The sequence below is a fragment of the Pelodiscus sinensis genome, chromosome 5 (genome assembly GCF_049634645.1).
Source record: "Pelodiscus sinensis isolate JC-2024 chromosome 5, ASM4963464v1, whole genome shotgun sequence".
NCBI classification, from domain to species: domain Eukaryota; kingdom Metazoa; phylum Chordata; order Testudines; family Trionychidae; genus Pelodiscus; species Pelodiscus sinensis.
Window position 1 is genome coordinate 24,487,412 of NC_134715.1, and position 16,480 is coordinate 24,503,891.

The 16,480-nt window shown below is 41.5% G+C and overlaps 1 protein-coding gene across 4 annotated transcripts in view; it reads left to right on the forward strand.

Moving 5' to 3' along the window:
* BANK1 (B cell scaffold protein with ankyrin repeats 1) overlaps window positions 1-16,480 on the forward strand; it is a 425,960-nt gene that overhangs the window by 64,734 nt on the left and 344,746 nt on the right. For all 4 annotated transcript variants that reach the window (XR_012904054.1, XM_075929668.1, XM_075929667.1 and 1 more), the window contains exon 3: window positions 1,507-1,572. Coding sequence is in view for 3 of the 4 variants with exons in the window: in XM_075929668.1 (XP_075785783.1) it covers window positions 1,507-1,572 (66 nt within the window). In the remaining variant the exon portion in view is untranslated. The remainder of the gene's footprint in view (window positions 1-1,506; window positions 1,573-16,480) is intronic.

Here is a 16,480-nt window from a genome sequence, read left to right on the forward strand (position 1 = left end):
ATTTGCACAATAATACCACGTTTGCCTATAAAGACATTTATATAAATATGGTCTATTCAGAAGAATCATTAATCCACTTGATTTTAAGAAATCAGTGATGCTTTATGTCATCTTTCCTTTGATCTAATGGATTTAAAACAATTATTTATTGCAGAGAATCATTTTAGTGTCAATAATACTTAAGGGTATGTCTACACTACAGCACTAATTCGAACTAACTTAGTTCGAATTAGTTAATTCGAACTAAGCTAATTCGAATTAGCGCATCTAGACTTAAAAACTAGTTCGAATTAGCGTTTTGGGCAGGGGACGGCTAGCTGGCACTGGCTCCCTGGCTTATCCTGGGGCCACTGGTTCGGGCCAGAGACTGCTGGCAGGGCTGGCTGTGTGAAGTGCCGTCTGGCCACAGTCTACCCCTTTAAGGGCCTGGGGCTGGGGGAGAGGAGAGGAGTTTTCCTGGTTGTGCCCAGAGTGGCCACCAGGGAAACCTGGGAAGGGCTAGCCTCCCACTAGTTTGAATTAAGTGGCTACACAGCCCTTAATTCGAACTAGCTAATTTGAACTAGGCGTTAGTCCTCGTAAAATGAGGATTACCTAGTTCGAATTAAGCACTCCGCTAGTTCGAATTAAGTTCGAACTAGCGGAGCGCTAGTGTAGCGCCTATCAAAGTTAATTCGAACTAACGTCTGTTAGTTCGAATTAACTTTGTAGTGTAGACATACCCTAATAGTCTAATGAGAAATGCATAGGTTTTCTATGGGATTTTGTGAAGTTCATATCTATGGAAAGCAGTGTGTCAAAATGAAGTTTGTATGGCACCTCATCCATTGTAATTCCTTCTGTAGGAATTTCACTTCTCAGAAGTCTCCTTTTTGTATACCTTAACTTTGGACAGTAACATTGAGGCAGGGGTACAAGTGATCAAAAGCCAGGAAGCTCAAAGTAAAAACTAACGAGGTTTTAATCCTGCCATCAGTCTACATGCACGATTTCTACTGACCACAATGAGACTTCTACCTTAATTCCATGTTATTATCCTTCTGTGCTGTGATATGGACTCAGAGTGACAAAGCTTTGCATTTCATAGTACAAACTGTTTTCTTTTCTCACTTATGCTATCATATTACCTAATCCACATGTCATATCTCATAAACTAATGCTTACTAATGAACTAACACCTAATAAATTACTTAGTCTCAATATGTAAATTCAGGAATGGAGCAGAAAAACAAGCAGGTTTTAATATTTTTATGGAGAAAGCCTCTGTTGTAAGCTTCAATTTAAAAAATCTCTAAAATATGCGGTTACTGTCCTGAAATTAACTAGTTATTCCAAAGTAAGCTGTTCCTAAAGTATTTCTCATCTCACCAGTGATCAGAGCTGTCTTTTCTAGAATACAGAATTAAACATTTTAAGAAGCAACCAGAGGGAAACTAGCCAGAGAGATGCCCATTTCAGTATGTTTTCAGGGAGATGTCATCCATTAAAACATCTTTCTTTTCTTAGATGAACGACAGAAGGAAGAAGCTGAAGAGTCACTGTCTTACATCTATGAAACAGTTCTTGCAAATGGTGAGTTTGAAGTTCCCTAAATTTCATGAAAATAGCCAAAAGAACTTTGAGAACATAGGGTTAAGTGTCTTTAAATGTTGTGTGACCTGAAAGGAAGTGGATGTGAAGGTGAATGTGAATTTGTTGAATGTGGAACTGCATAGAGGAACATGTCTTGTACTCACACATCCACATGCTCATTTCTGCCCCGGAAATCCAGCTTGTACTGGGCAGAGGCAGGATCTCCCTCCCCCAGCTAGAAGGGGGATAGAGGGCTTTCCCTCTCCTTTTCCCCTTGGTGGGGACATAAGGATCTTCCTGTGGAGGAAATGAGCTGATGTGAGACTTCCAGCTTGAATTATTCTTTTTCTTCTGTCAAATGTCAGTGCTGTTTCATTTAAAGGCAGCTGGGCTCAATCAACTCCCCATCCAGGTACCAGCTCCTCCTGGTGCTTTGCATTCTGGATTATTAGCTTAATGAATGCTTATTTTGTCAGTCAGTGCTAAGAAGCTGGAGGAGATGGAACTTGGAGAAATGAAATCCCCACCACCGCACCCATGAGATGAAGAAAAGGTGGCACTTCTGCTTTTAGTTCTCACCTAGCATGCCCTCTACCATCAACCCTTACATAAAGGCTTCTTCAGTAAATCTCTATTGCACACCATTCTGTGAAGTCATTAGCTCAGCACCATTCACTTGCTGGCTGATGAAAGGCTTTGGTGAAGTGACTAAACATCTTTGGGAATTCCAAGTGGCTTGGCACTTCTGTCTTGCTGGACTTATGGCAAGGTATGAGCTTGTCTGAGCTTACTGCATCAGCAGCTCTATCTTGCTAGCATGAAATTTAAGTCTCGGGATGCTGTGAGCTCATTGGTTGTGAATTTGTAACTTGCTAGACTGCATTCAGGTCACTTGTCCGTAAGGTATCTAGTTCAACATTTCTGGCATGTTCAGGTCATGCCAGGATATAGGTATCTGTGACGTCACTAGCTTGACACCTCAGATTTCCTGGGCTGGTGTCAAGGCAGGGGCGGATATAGGGCAGGGCGAGTGGGGCGGCCGCCCAGGGCCCCGCACTTCAAGAAGCCCCGCACATGCGCCATGTCAAAGGGGGGGCCCCACGAAATTGTGCTGCCCTGGGCCATGCAAAATCGTCATCTGCCCCTGTGTCAAGGCACAGGCTACTGATGCCATTCACTGTCATGGTGCCTGTAGCTGACTGAGGCGATGTCAAGGCAATGGGAGCTCTGAGTTGACTAAGGACCTTTGTCTTGCTGGTTTGAAGTCATGGTTAAAACTTTTCTGAAGTAATTGGCTGAACATGTCCAGAAAACTTGGCTGATGTACAGAGGGAGGTCTCTCTGAGATTACTGCCTCATTTGTTGTCTCTGAGTGAGCTGAGCTGGAGTGAAAACATATGGGAACTTACTGGCTAATCAACTTGAGATTGTTAGCATAATATGAGGAGGAAAAACCTAGGTGTAAGAAGGGAGAGCTGATCTCCTTCCTCCCGCCCCATGTCATCCCAAGAGAAGAAAATAATTAGAAGCTGCACTTCCCTGTGCTCCCTTTTATTTTGTCCCCTGACTCCGCTATAGCCCTACCTTTATCCTGCCCACGTGGGAAAGTCATTGGTCTCACACAATCCTTGCATTCCCTCAGCAGCAGTGCAAAGGCAAGAGATTTCTTGCACCATCTTCTTCCTTTGGTAGCTAGGAAAATCCTTCGGTAGTAGTCACCTAGGATGTTGTATAATCCCTAATGTGTGACTCTTGGGAATCCCCAGTGTTTTCCCCAGTTACCTTGCTAAGCAATCTATAAGGCTTCTCTGCCCCTATAATCAATGCAGAAGCCATCTCCAAAAAAAAAAAAAAAGTTTTTCCCAGTTTCACCTCTCTTGTATGGAGAGAAGGTTGCTTCCTGCCTCTGGTACACACTCTAACGGGTTTTGGGGGATCAGGGTTGCTACCTGACATCTCTGAAAATCCATGGGATATCCTAGCCCAAAAAGGAAGGGGGAATGGGATGTTTGGCCACTATCAGGTCATTGTCTCAGAAATCAGTCAAGATAAAGTGTTAAGAGTCAGCTGGTTATGTCCTTGAAGACATATGTGAACCTCCCAAACTAAACACTGTGGTTTGGCTCAGTAGTGACAGAAGCAAAGTGAATCTTGCAACTTTGCTTATCTCTAATAAAAAGGAAGCATATTCAGTCACAAAAATATATAAAGCATGTGATACATAGATGTCAAGAAGCTTCTAGCTTTTTAGATAAATATGATCTCTGGAGAAAAGAGCTTAAAAACAAGTAGTTATGCAGACTTTATCTGAGAGAAAATAGCATGAAAGAACTAACTTTTAGGGAAGGTTTTAAAAAGAGATAGTTTGGCCCAATGAAATTTGGGCTCTCTCTTTTAAGTGTACTGTCTGGCATAAAAAAGGCACAAGCCAAGAGTAAGGTAATCTAGGCTTTAGTTGGAATGAAAGGTGAACAGATCAAAAGTATAAAGCTTAAGTGAGAACTATGAAGCAATAATAATGGAAAGAACAGCAAGTATCTGACAAGACAAAGGGAAAGAAAGCAAACAATGTATCTAATAAAGCAAAGATAGATGGGGAACTAGTGAGACCTAACAATCAATAAGAACTGATTGACTAAAGTGAATTGTGAAAAGCCTTAAGGGAAAAGGTGAGAGTGTATAATGGAAAATGGAAAACCAATATAATCTCTGAGATCCTTTAGGGAAATATGAGTTGCAAGCAGATGTGAAAATAACTGATTTGGTAGTACCTGGGAATGATGGAAAATAGCCAGTGGTAGCATGCTAATCATAATGATGTAAATTTATCAGGGTTCATTCCTGTATCTGATAAAAGAATTCTCATGTGCAATTAAGTCAAAAGTAAAGAAAGTGAAGCGAAATATTTTTGAGGCCAAAATACTTTGAACAAGTCAATAATATTAGCCACACACATCTATTCTTGTATATTTACTTTGTTTCATTTCGGTGTTTTCATTCCATATAAGAAAACAGAACAAGCTATATTAAGAAATAAATTTCAAGAGATCTGATAGGTTATGGAATATTTTTTCATTTTATCCCACCCTGCACATCCATTGTGACAATTTATAAACCGAGTTGGAAAAATCAAATAATTTTGCTGGCTTCCAAGTATATAGATTATAAAAACCATTTAACCATGCAATTGAAAACATATATGCTCCATTGCTGAATGGTGATAAAATGGGTGAGGTAATATCTTTTGTTTGACCAACATTTGTTGGCAAAAGAGACAAGCTTTCATGGTACACAGAGATCTTCTTCAGGTCATTGTGGAATTAATTTACCCCAAAACTGGAGCTCCCTAAAATTAAAATACACATTGAGTAATTGAAGAGCCACTGCTCTAGTTTTGCTTTTTTACCATTGACCTGTTGAACTTGTATTCTATTATTAATTGAGTAAATAAAGAGATTAGTCCCGGCATGATGTTAAATTGTGTCCTCCACTGCTTGTTGGATACTTGTTGTAAAGACTGGCTAAAGATAAGGATGTTAAATATAGGTTAATTGGCTAATTGAATAGTCAATGCAGTTTGCATCAACTATTTGATTAGTCGATAAGGGCGTCTTCGCCTCTGAAGTATAGCAACAGTCCCACACAGCTCTGCCACTTTGAAATGTCATGTTCAGACCGGGACTAGAGTGTTTCAAAGTGGCAGCGCTATGTAGAGTTCACGGTCTGGCTCTGGACTCCATGTGCCACTGCCACTTTGAAGCACCTGGTTCTCTCCCCCACCCCCTCCCCCACCCCTCTTTGCTGCCTCTTTCTGATAGAAGCAGCAAACAGGGGGAAGTGACTAGTCGACTAGTGTGTCAACTATCCAATAAGCATTTGTTTATCAGCTAGCCGTTCACATCCCTAACTAAAGAATCTCACCCTGACAGAAAAGGTCCTCATGCTGAAGTGATGGGCAATTAGCAGATCTATCTAGGTTGGCTCTCTGTCAGAAGTTACAATATCTGTCTTACTGAACATCCAGACTCACTCTGGCCTTTGGATTCTGGCTCAGTGGTCTAATGTGGGAGCGGGGGGATGGCAGGTCTATGGAAGCTTCTACCCTTGCATAACGTTGCCTAGGCATATACACTGAAGGTCTTGGCAAGATTTTCCTGGGGAATCCAAGAGAGGTTTAAGGACCTTGGGGCAGCTACCAAGATTTCCAAGCTGCCTTTTTTAGGGATGGCTTGCTTGCTTTGTGTGAGGGTGGCCCTAGAAAAGGTGGATTAAACAAGCCCCGCTTCATTGTTTACATCCTGGTTCTATTGTTTTTGTAAACAGAATTGCTTGCTGGAATATTCAGACTTCACATATGACTTTGATCTGAATTCACATTTGAGGAAAATGGTAGCATTGAGTAAAGAGCTTGCATGTTTTAAAAATGATATTGCAGCTGTTTTAGAAACTCAGCTCTCAGGCACAGGTTTTATATGGGAGAAGGCCTACACCATTAACTGGCATGGAAATCCTGAATGATTAAGGAGAGAGTATGGTGTGGGTTTTGCTATCAGAGATGAACTCATGTCATTGTGTGATGCTCTGATTTTGACATCCTCACATATCATGACATTTTGAGTTAGTTTACAGAAGGGATTCCTCAACCTCACCAGTGTCTGTGCTCCAGCTCTGCATGCTAGTGGTGAGGAGAGGGATAGTTTTTACTAATAGATGAATTGATTGGCAGGATTCCATGAAAGGAAACCCACCTAGTACTTGGAGACTTTGATGCAAGAATTGTGTCCAATGCTGAGATCTGGTCTGGGATTCTGGGTAGACATGGCATTGATTGTGTGAATGACAGTGATCAGAAAGTTCTCAAGTTTTGTGCCAGTCAAGGCTTCTCAATGACCACCTGCTTTGCTGTTAATATCAGAAGGACATCAGAAGAGACCCTGAGATCTAAGCCTAGCACCAGCTTGACTTGTTACTAACAAGATATACATATTTAAAACATACCTGATACTTCCAAAACGCAAATTGTGATACAGACCACTCTTGTCTCCTGCAAATTTCAAGCTAAGATGATCCACCGTAATAAAACTGCTGTACAAACTCATATTGACTTGTGCTGAATCAATAATCCTATCAAGAAACAGTGGGGCATATATTTCAGTTAAAGGATTAAATACCAGTAGATACTATCTTTCCGACACCTTCTGGTTGCTTCTTCCTACCTAGCAATATCAATTCAGTTTCATCTGAATTAATCTTCTGCCAGCTAGTCATTGCCAGTGCTTCTGCCAAATACTGCCGGTAATCTCAAATGCTTGTTTCTCAACAACAGAAGTGGATCCAATAAAAGATATTACCTCAAACACGTTGCCTCGCTAATATTCTTGAACCAACATAGCTACAACAACACTGAATACAAAACTAGGTAAGGCACTTGTCAGCACTGGCTGCATCAAATGAAACAGACCCAGAATTCTTAACCTTTTCCATACCACAAACCCCCTCTTTTATATTGACTGCAGGATCCTATACACATCTAATTGCAGTCTAGCCAGCACCATCTTTTCCATTTCGCAATATGGTAATGGCAGAGTGGCTCCAATCCCCAGGTTGAGAACCCCAGAGTATTAGATCTGTATCCTGTCAGAACCTACCAAGAGACTGCAGCACTGTCTCCTCACTAACCCTTTCACCAGTCCCATGGACACACAGAAGAAACCCTGCATCACCCTGTGAAAAGGGAGAGCTTCAGAAATAAGAGTAATTGCCCAAAATTCCCATCAGGGATCTTGCTGAGAGGTAAGAACAAATTGACTGAAGGGGGGAGAGGCTCTATTGATGCATGATAGAATGCACAGGTGGGTCAAGGCCACTTTGTGATCCAGCAGAGTAACAGGCTGCTGTTAGAATGAAGAGCATTAACATGGACCAGGTAATCCTAAGTGACTGTACAAAACTAATAATTGCTCTTGCCATTTCTGGAAAAAGAAAGAAAATATTAGGGTGGAATCCTGGTCCCCAAAAACTTGCCTGACAGTAGCAAGATTTCACTCATAGTACATAAAAAACCAAGTTACAGCAGTCTGTTCTTACTGTGTTTGAAATATGTGTATTCAACTAGCTCTCCAGATTCAAATTCCACCATCTACAGAGGAGTAGGAGGGGAAGAGTCGTGTGCCAAATAGTATCAAGACATCATCAATGAGTTACAAAAGTGTGTTTACAATACAACCACCATTTACTTGGTCTTCATCCAGTGCAGGAAGGGTGGCTAGGAGCTGCTGTTGTATGAACTTACAGATTAAGAGCTCCCTGGAATTGCCATCAAACCAAATCCATCGCACTGAAAAGTGTACTCTACCTGTGAATCACAGCACGTAATGATGGGATGACAGTCCTCAAGAAGGTAAACAAATTTAGAATTATGTACTGGTTCTGTGTTGCTGGTTTTGTTTTGTTTACTGTGCATCAATTTTTTTTGTCTTCCCCCACAGGAGGCCAGGTTTTTGAGGCTCTCTTCCCCATATCTGTGTGAGCCTAATAGAGGCAGTACTATGCAGCCATCTCTAGTTTCAGCCACCATTTACATTGCAACTCTATGTGGGGGGTTTGAACTGAGATTATTTTCCCTACTTCTAGGAAATGAGCTCCTCTTCTGTGGTAAATGCTAACCTGCATATGCCTCTGTATTTAAGAGTAAGTGGTTGTTTTATTGTAAACAAACTTGTGTAACTCATTGGTGTCTTGATACAGTTTGACACACAACTCTTTTCCCCTCTGAAGATGTTGGAATTTGAATCTGGAATATACAGATTTCAAACACAGTAAGAATGTGCTGTTGTAACTTTGCTTTTTATGTACTATGGGTGAAATCCTGCTCCTGTTGGTCAGGTGAGTTTTGCGGGGCCAGAATTTCAACCTAATATTTTCTTTCTTTTTCCAGAAATGGCAGGAGTTGGTTGTTATATTACTATATATACTTTTTTACATAAATAAACATCTATTAGTGTGTATTGAACTTTGTACCTTGTTGAAGGGAAGGTTTCTTTAACATCTACACATATTAACCATTCAGAAAACACATTCTTACTGTTAGGGGAATCTGTCCGTGTCCCCTGCCAATAACTTTCCCTTGCTCTCATCAGTAATATTGAGATAATGGATCCAAATCTGCAGACCTTAAACTTCAGGAACACTAATGCTGGTATATTATGGTTCCTTGGTATTATATTACAGCTGACTAGCTGGGCAGATGTCCCTATTCATGCAGAGAGGCTGGAGGATGGATCCTGACTTCCTGACTACTCCAGGCTGTGTTATCATGTAGAGCAGGGATACTCAACTTTGAAGCCCCGAGGGGCCACAATGATACTCACAGCACATGCCGAGGGCTACAGCTTAAGTGTGGTTGCATATACATGCAAATATATATGCAAATATATGCAAATAGCTTGTTTCACACTGATGGGCACGAATACTAAGATTAAGGCAAGACTACACAACACACAGGCCCCATGTAAGTCAGTTCTGCTGGTATTAATAAAATGCAGTATTTACCCAATTTCCACCCATATGACAGCACTTTCAATGAGCATTGCCAGTCCAGGAATTTAACTACTAAAACACATATCAACAGAAGACCATTATATTGACTACTTTTTTGTTTTGGCTCACACCTGTAGGCCACAAACAAACGGGCCTAAGTAGCTCTGATGTAGAGGATGACACAACCTGGTTTAGCGAATAGGAAAACATTGGGGTAGAAGTCAGAATACATGGTTTCTATTACAGTTTGGACTTCTGTAATCCTGACTTCCCTTGTCCAGAAACATCACTGGATGTTCCAAGGCTGGAGCACTCACAAGGTAAAGCTGGGAACCCCACACTCAGTAACTCATCTCCCACTCTCCTGGAGCTTTAGAAGCATCATTTGCTGCTTTCAAGCTCAAGGAGGCATGGGGAGGAGCAGGGAATGGGAGGCCACTCAAGGGAAGAGGCAAGACATTTGTGGAACTCCACAGCCAGGGGCTGGGAGTGCAGCCCTGTGGCCAGTGGTGGAGCCCCACGGTTGACGGGAGGGACCGGCCGTGCAGCTCCATGACCAGTGGTGGGGGCTGGGAGCACCTCCTGGCCCCTGGTGTTCCCTCAAGCGCCCTCTCCATCCCTGCTCTGTCAATGTCAGCCCCTCTCTTTGCTGCTGCCAGAGCAGAGTCTTGCAGCCAGCAGCAATGGAGGGGCTGGCATTGACCTCCCTTGGTCTGGTAAATTCCTTGGTTTGGAACCAGTCAGATTCCAAGGGTGTTGACCCAGGTAGGTACAACGTGCACCCGTTCTGTTACAGACATATGTGACCATGAGCAAGTAGTCACTTTACCTTTCTGTGCCTCTGTTTCCTCTCCTACACGTCACACATCTTGGGTGTCTAGTTTGTAAGCTCTTTGGAAGAGGGGCTGTGTGTTACTATATGTATTTTACAGTGCATTGCCAGATGAGTAGTATTTAATTATTGCTTGGAGACCCCAACAGTATTAATGTCTTGTGAGTGACAATAAAGCATGTACTTTATATGAATGATGTAGCCATGTGTACATGCCTGTGGTAGTGCATGCACGAAGTGTGTGTATGCAATTACTTATGCAGGCTTTGGAGCTCAAAATCACATCCTTATTCTAAAGCTACGCTCTGGTTGGTAACTTCAGGTTTTTTGATGTCACATCCATAGACTTGTTTGTGATTGGTGTGTGGCTAGCAACCAACAGTGAGAAACCATATATAGAGAGCCATGTCTTAATGGGAATTTTATGGCTTGAAGTATGCTTATTTTATTTTTGGTGAGCAACTTTTCTTTCAGATAACAGGGCCATTTTGGATTCATAGACAGTTCTGGCTAGCTCACAAATAACAAACACAAACATCAATTTTTGATAGAAGAGCTCAAGCATGGAAGTAGAAAATGGGATTGAAATGATTTTGAGCAAACAAATCACTCCAGATAACATGACGCAGGCATTCAAGTATGGTCTCTCCTTTGTTCACCCACACATAAATCCCAATAGTATAGTCACAATGCTCAAATATCTGGACTGCTTCAAATGGAGGTCAACATTTCCAGCATAAGGATCATAGAGGTTTTGTTTATTTTTACCAAATTAGAAATAATTTCTGTTAATATACAGCACCGATTTTTATTTGCACTAAACATCACTTGCTGTGACTTGAAATGCTTTAAAGTGGAGAATTTCTCCCTTCTCAGCAGAGAAGGAAGAGTGATGCTACTGATAGTTCCAAAAAGTTGAAGGGATTGGCCTTGAAATGATGTAGTGCAGGAGATTTAAGGAAAATAAAGCCTTAGTTTCTCTGGTTGCGAATAGGGAACTCCTCTGCCCCATGTCCCTCTCAGCCCTCCTCATTAGCAAAAAGGCACTCAGAATTGCTGTGCTGTCACCGTGTGCTACCCAGCATATATATCCATGTGGTCCTTCTAATGGGCAGAGAGCCTTTAGACTTAGTTATCCCTGCCCCAAGCAGCATTAGCAGGCATATTTACCTGACATAAATTTGTGATGGATTATAAAGGGGACACAAAGTATATAGAAACTATTCCTTGATTCGTTATCATTCCAACAAGCTTTGAATTATTTTTCCACAAAATTCCTCTCTGGTAAATTCAATCCCCAATCCTGAAAATCATTTACACATTTCTGATCCTCTCCGTGCTATACAATGTAAGGAAGGGAACATAGGGACCTTATTGAGTAGCTCTTCAGTCAGCATTGTTGTACTGCTTTCAGTTCTAAGCACCACAGGGAGGTGTGTATGTGTAAAGGCTGAGTAAAAACTGAATAGGGATCTCAGACTTTGGCCATGAGCATTTTACCATGGTAACCTTAGAACACATATGCATGTTTCATTTAAGTTCTTTTGCTGTTTTTAACACCCAGAGTCTGTCACACACATTGTTGACTTAAAGTATATAACAAGTGCCAAATATCAAAGCAGGTGATTTTTTTTAACCTTGCAGTCCGCAATAGCGATTAAATAGAGTGCATTTGAAAGGTTAGAATTCATTTGGTGGAGGAAGTTGCATGTATAAAGTGGAGGTTGTCAGGAGCTGAGCTAAAGCATTCATGAAAAATTCCATTTAATGCAGAGAAATACAATTTCAAAGAAATATCATAAGTTCAGTTGAAAATGTGGAATTGAAAGCTATATGCATTCCAGAGGGGGTTGCATAAAATATACTGAAATAATCTATTGCATCATATGAATTAAGAAGTGGGATTGAAATAAAATCAAAAGCATACGTACAGTATTCAACTGAATGAATAACTCTTAAAATGTGTGTAACAGATACATAGCTAATATTTGGTAAATTATTTATGTAGCTACACATTTTAGATTAATACTTTTTAAAAGTATGAAGATAGATATTTTTCAGAAATGTGCCAAAATAAGCAGTCTGTGAGATAGAGCATTACTTTCTATAATGAACTAAAATTCTTAGAAGGAGTATCTTAAATGGAAAAGAATAATAGCTATTTTGTTTATTTTAGCTTCCTTTTAACTATTTAAATAAACACCTTTAGATGCAATTAATTATTTCTGATATTTAGATCCTTCAAGAAGGGACCCATTTTTATGGATCCATTATTTATACCACTATTTCTACAATAACTAAACTCATATAGGGCACTACAAAAGGAAATATGTATGAGTTCACATATTTGTACAACACATATTTGTAAAATATTTTTCCATTAGAAGTCCAGATATTATGATGATGAAGGTATAAAAATATTTGATTGATCTCTCACCATGTAGCAGAGTTATTTTTAATGGTCTGCTATTATTTAAGTAATGTCAAGCATGATGAACAGTTTGATTTGGGTGGCATCTTTAAAAAAACATGTTTACATTGAAGATCTTGCTAGATCTCAGAGCAATGAAAGATAGAGTAAATTCTGCAAAACATGGTCATCAAATGGATTTGTATTTGAGGATCTGACTTTAGGAAAGCAGGGGATGTTATTTCATATTGCCACTTACATGCCAATATGTATCTACAATCATAAAACCTTGTTAAAAGAACTTCAATTCTTGCAAAACTTTCAAAATAGCTGACTTCCTATGACTTCTCTGGTAGAGGAACAGCCATTTCAACAAATTGGAATCACAATCAATGCTTCAAAATACTAGTCTTCAAAAGATCCATGTGACAAAACACCACCTAATCTGATCAGACTAACATGGCTCCCTCTCTGTGACTAATCTCATTAGTTAGAATGATTGCAGTGGACAGCCTACAGAAAAGGAGCATCTCCCATGTCCATACCCATTTTCTCTCCTATTAGCAACATTTCACCATTCTAAGTGCATTTTTAATCCCTCGCATATTGCAGCAAATGCCTAGAACATGGCTACTCAACTTTGGAAGTTCTGGGGCCACAATGATACTCACAGCACATGCCGAGGGCCACGACTTAAGTATGGTTGCATATACATGCAAATATATATGCAAATATATGCAAATAGCTTGTTTCATACTGATGGACATGAATACAAAGATTAAGGCAAGACTACATAACACACAGGCCCCATTTAAGTCAGTTCTGCTGATATTAATAAAATGCAGTATTTATCAAATTTCCACCCACATGACAGCACTTTTAATGAGCAATGCCAGTCCAGGAATTTAACTACTAAAACACATATCAACAGAAGACCATTATACTGACTACTTTTTGGTTTTGGCTCCCACCAGTGGGTGACGTGTTGAGCCCCGTGTAAACCCAAGCTGCACACAAATAGGCCGTGGGCCATGGGTTGAGTAGTTAACCCTGGCCTAGAATAAAGGGTTTACTGGATTCACCACTTATAACCTAATCTCATAATAAAGCAGAAATGGTGATTGTTCAATGAATACAGAAATGGCATGTTAGGGACAATGGTGTTGGCACTCATGGTGAAAATCTGAATGCTGGGAATTATAGTTTGGGTTCTTGATTGGAGGGAAAGAATACTATTAAATGAGACCACAGTTATCTTTGGATTGCAGTGACAGTTACAACTTTTTTATTAATTGCTATATAATATGAATATGCCATTCATTGAGGGAATCTTACCTGTTGGTTTTCAGTAATTGGCATACCACTACCTGCCACCACTGCTTTCTATTCACTATCAACAGGAAAATCCTTTTCTCTTACTGTCATTAAGTATATAGCCCCCATACCGACTCAGCTGCTGAAGGGACAGTCAGGAAGCTGACAGCTCAGCTAATTGGTGGCCTCAACAACTGTAGAGATAAAAGGACTGCACAGTAAAAGAGCGAAGCACTGAGGAGCCACTGGGAGCAGGACAGTTCAGCAGCAGACCGGGGAGAAGCTGCTTAGAAAGCTGAGCTTCTAGGAAGTGAAGACAACAGGGTGTGACTCTGAGAAACAGCTCGGAAGAGAGATGTGATAAGACTTAGGCAAGGATAACACTAAGGGCTTGAGAGAGAGTGGTACCAACGATGTTACGCAGGGTTCCTGGCCTGGATCCTGAAGAGTGGGCAGGTGATTCACTTATCAAAACCAGCAGGGGGCTTATTAAGGCCTTGAATAAGTGAAGCATTCTTGAAGAGACGTTTGTCTCAGGCAATTGGCCTCCTGACATATTAGGCTCTTCACCACCCTGGAAGAAGACAGGATGCCAAATGACTTGGCCAGTGGCCCAGGATGGTTACAAAGGACCAACAAGTATCTAGATGGCAATCGGTCCGTCAACAAAAGAGGAAGACTGAGACAGATTCATTGAATTGCCCAGAAAGGGTGGTGAATATCAAAAGATGGTCTCTGTTACTTTTGAGTTTATATAGAGCCCAACACCAAGAAGTCCAGTTCTGATTCAGGTCCTCTGGATGATACTGTACTATAAATAACATATAAAAATGTGGCTCTTAAACTTCATACCAATTTGTCATTCTCTTAGCTCTAACATAGACTGTATCACTAGGCAAAGAACTAGAGACACTACGTGAAGGCACCAAATACTCTGTTGATAAACATAGTGGAGACTGTATAAATATGAATTGGCAAGTGTTCACAGAACTCTCAAAGAATGATAATGAGAAATTGGCATGTGAGAGACTTGACCCTGCCAGATTTTTTTGAATTATTTCTCTTTTCAATTTTGTCTGATGATGAAGTGGTTTTTGTCTTTGCAAGAATAAAATTTTTCTTTTAATTAATGCAGTGAAGGATATGACACCCCTTAATTCATTGTTTCAAAGCCTGTTATACCGCAATCAAATTCTGTTTTCACTATAGAAGAAGAATAAACTTAGCACTGCAATCTGAAATAAATTCTAGGTGTATCTAGATAATATTTATGGATGTCCCAGAATGTTAATCTGGAATAATCCTAAAATTTGCCTCAGTACAAAGTAGACTGCTAATCTAGGTCTGAATGCAAGGTCATAAAATCCAGCAAACCCACAACTGTTTTGTTGTGGGTTTGGTTCAGGCCCCATTCACGTTCTTTGTCAAGGGCTGTGCAAAGGAAGCGTTTTGGGGATGTAAGTCAGAGTGGCTTCGGGAAGTGGAACTATTGCATTGCAAACACCTAAACCTCCTTCAAAAAGACTGTGACTGCTTCCACAAACCCTGGGCTTTAGTGGCATTAGAGCACTTGTGTAGTTACTCTACATCAGGGATGGGCAAAAGCCTCTTGGTGAGCCAGATCCAGCCTGCCTAGGGCTTTGATCTGGCCTGCGAGGCAGTTCCAGGCCCAGCCCCTAACGGGCATGCCCAACCTGTGGCACTCATGCTGTGGGGAAAGGAGCTCAGCTCCATCCCTCCTCCCTTTGCATAGCCGCTGGAGATAAGGCAGCGCTGGAGCTGAGGCTCCTAAGCAGTATCTCAGCCATGTGATCCACGGCCAGCCCCGGAGGCACCACTACTGCAGCCACGTGACCTGGGGCCGACTCTGGAGGCACCGTGGCCACACGTCACCAGGCCAACCCAGAGAACAGATGGAATGATGGACTGAGTGGCTGTCGCGGCAGTGGGGCCTCCCTCCGGGGCAGCCAGGACAGCATGGCTGCAGCCGTTGCTGCAAGAGGGCACAAAGACAAGTAAGGTTCCCCCTCATGCCCAGACCATCCCCCCTCCAGTCTTGTCACTTCCTTCTCCCACAAGACCTGGCACCCCCAGCTTGCTCCAGCACCCTCCCTTGTTATTGCACCCTCTGTCCTGGCCACACACTGTACCCTTCCTTGTTCCTATTCCCTCCACCTGGCCAGACACCCTATTACCAGCCTCTTCTGCACCCCACCTCCCTGCCAGATCCTGCACCCCATTCCTATCTTACTTGCTGGCAGCTCTGTCTTGCACACTGTACCCCTTATTTTTGTCCCTACCCAGAGCCTAAGGAGGTCCATAAAATCCTCTTACACTAGAACCCCAGAAAAGTAAATCTTGTCTATGGGAAGCCCTGAACCTCAGTCCCCACCTTCCTTCCCCTCATCCCAAAAGGCTGGAGCACCAGAGGAGTGAGGTGTCTCAGTTGGGGACACATCAGTGAGTGTTGGGGGTTTTGGAGGAGTTTTTTTGCTTCTCACTTGTGTGGTCCCCAACTGATTTTTTTGTGACCCCTGACCCAAAAAGGGTTCCCCAACCCTGCTATAAATAAAGAAAACATTGAAGCCTTTTGTGTTGGACATAATATTTTACTTTATTTAAAATAAAGTTTGATAAACTAACAGGAGAAAGTTAAAATGCTTAACTTGTTTCATAACTGAAATTAAACCGTTCTTACTAGCTGCAGCTGGATCAGAAAATAAGGTTACTGTACCCAGCAGGGTAGTTCTCAACCCCGCCCCTTCCACCAAAGGCCCCGCCCCTTCCGGATCAGCCTGCAGCCACTTCAGAAA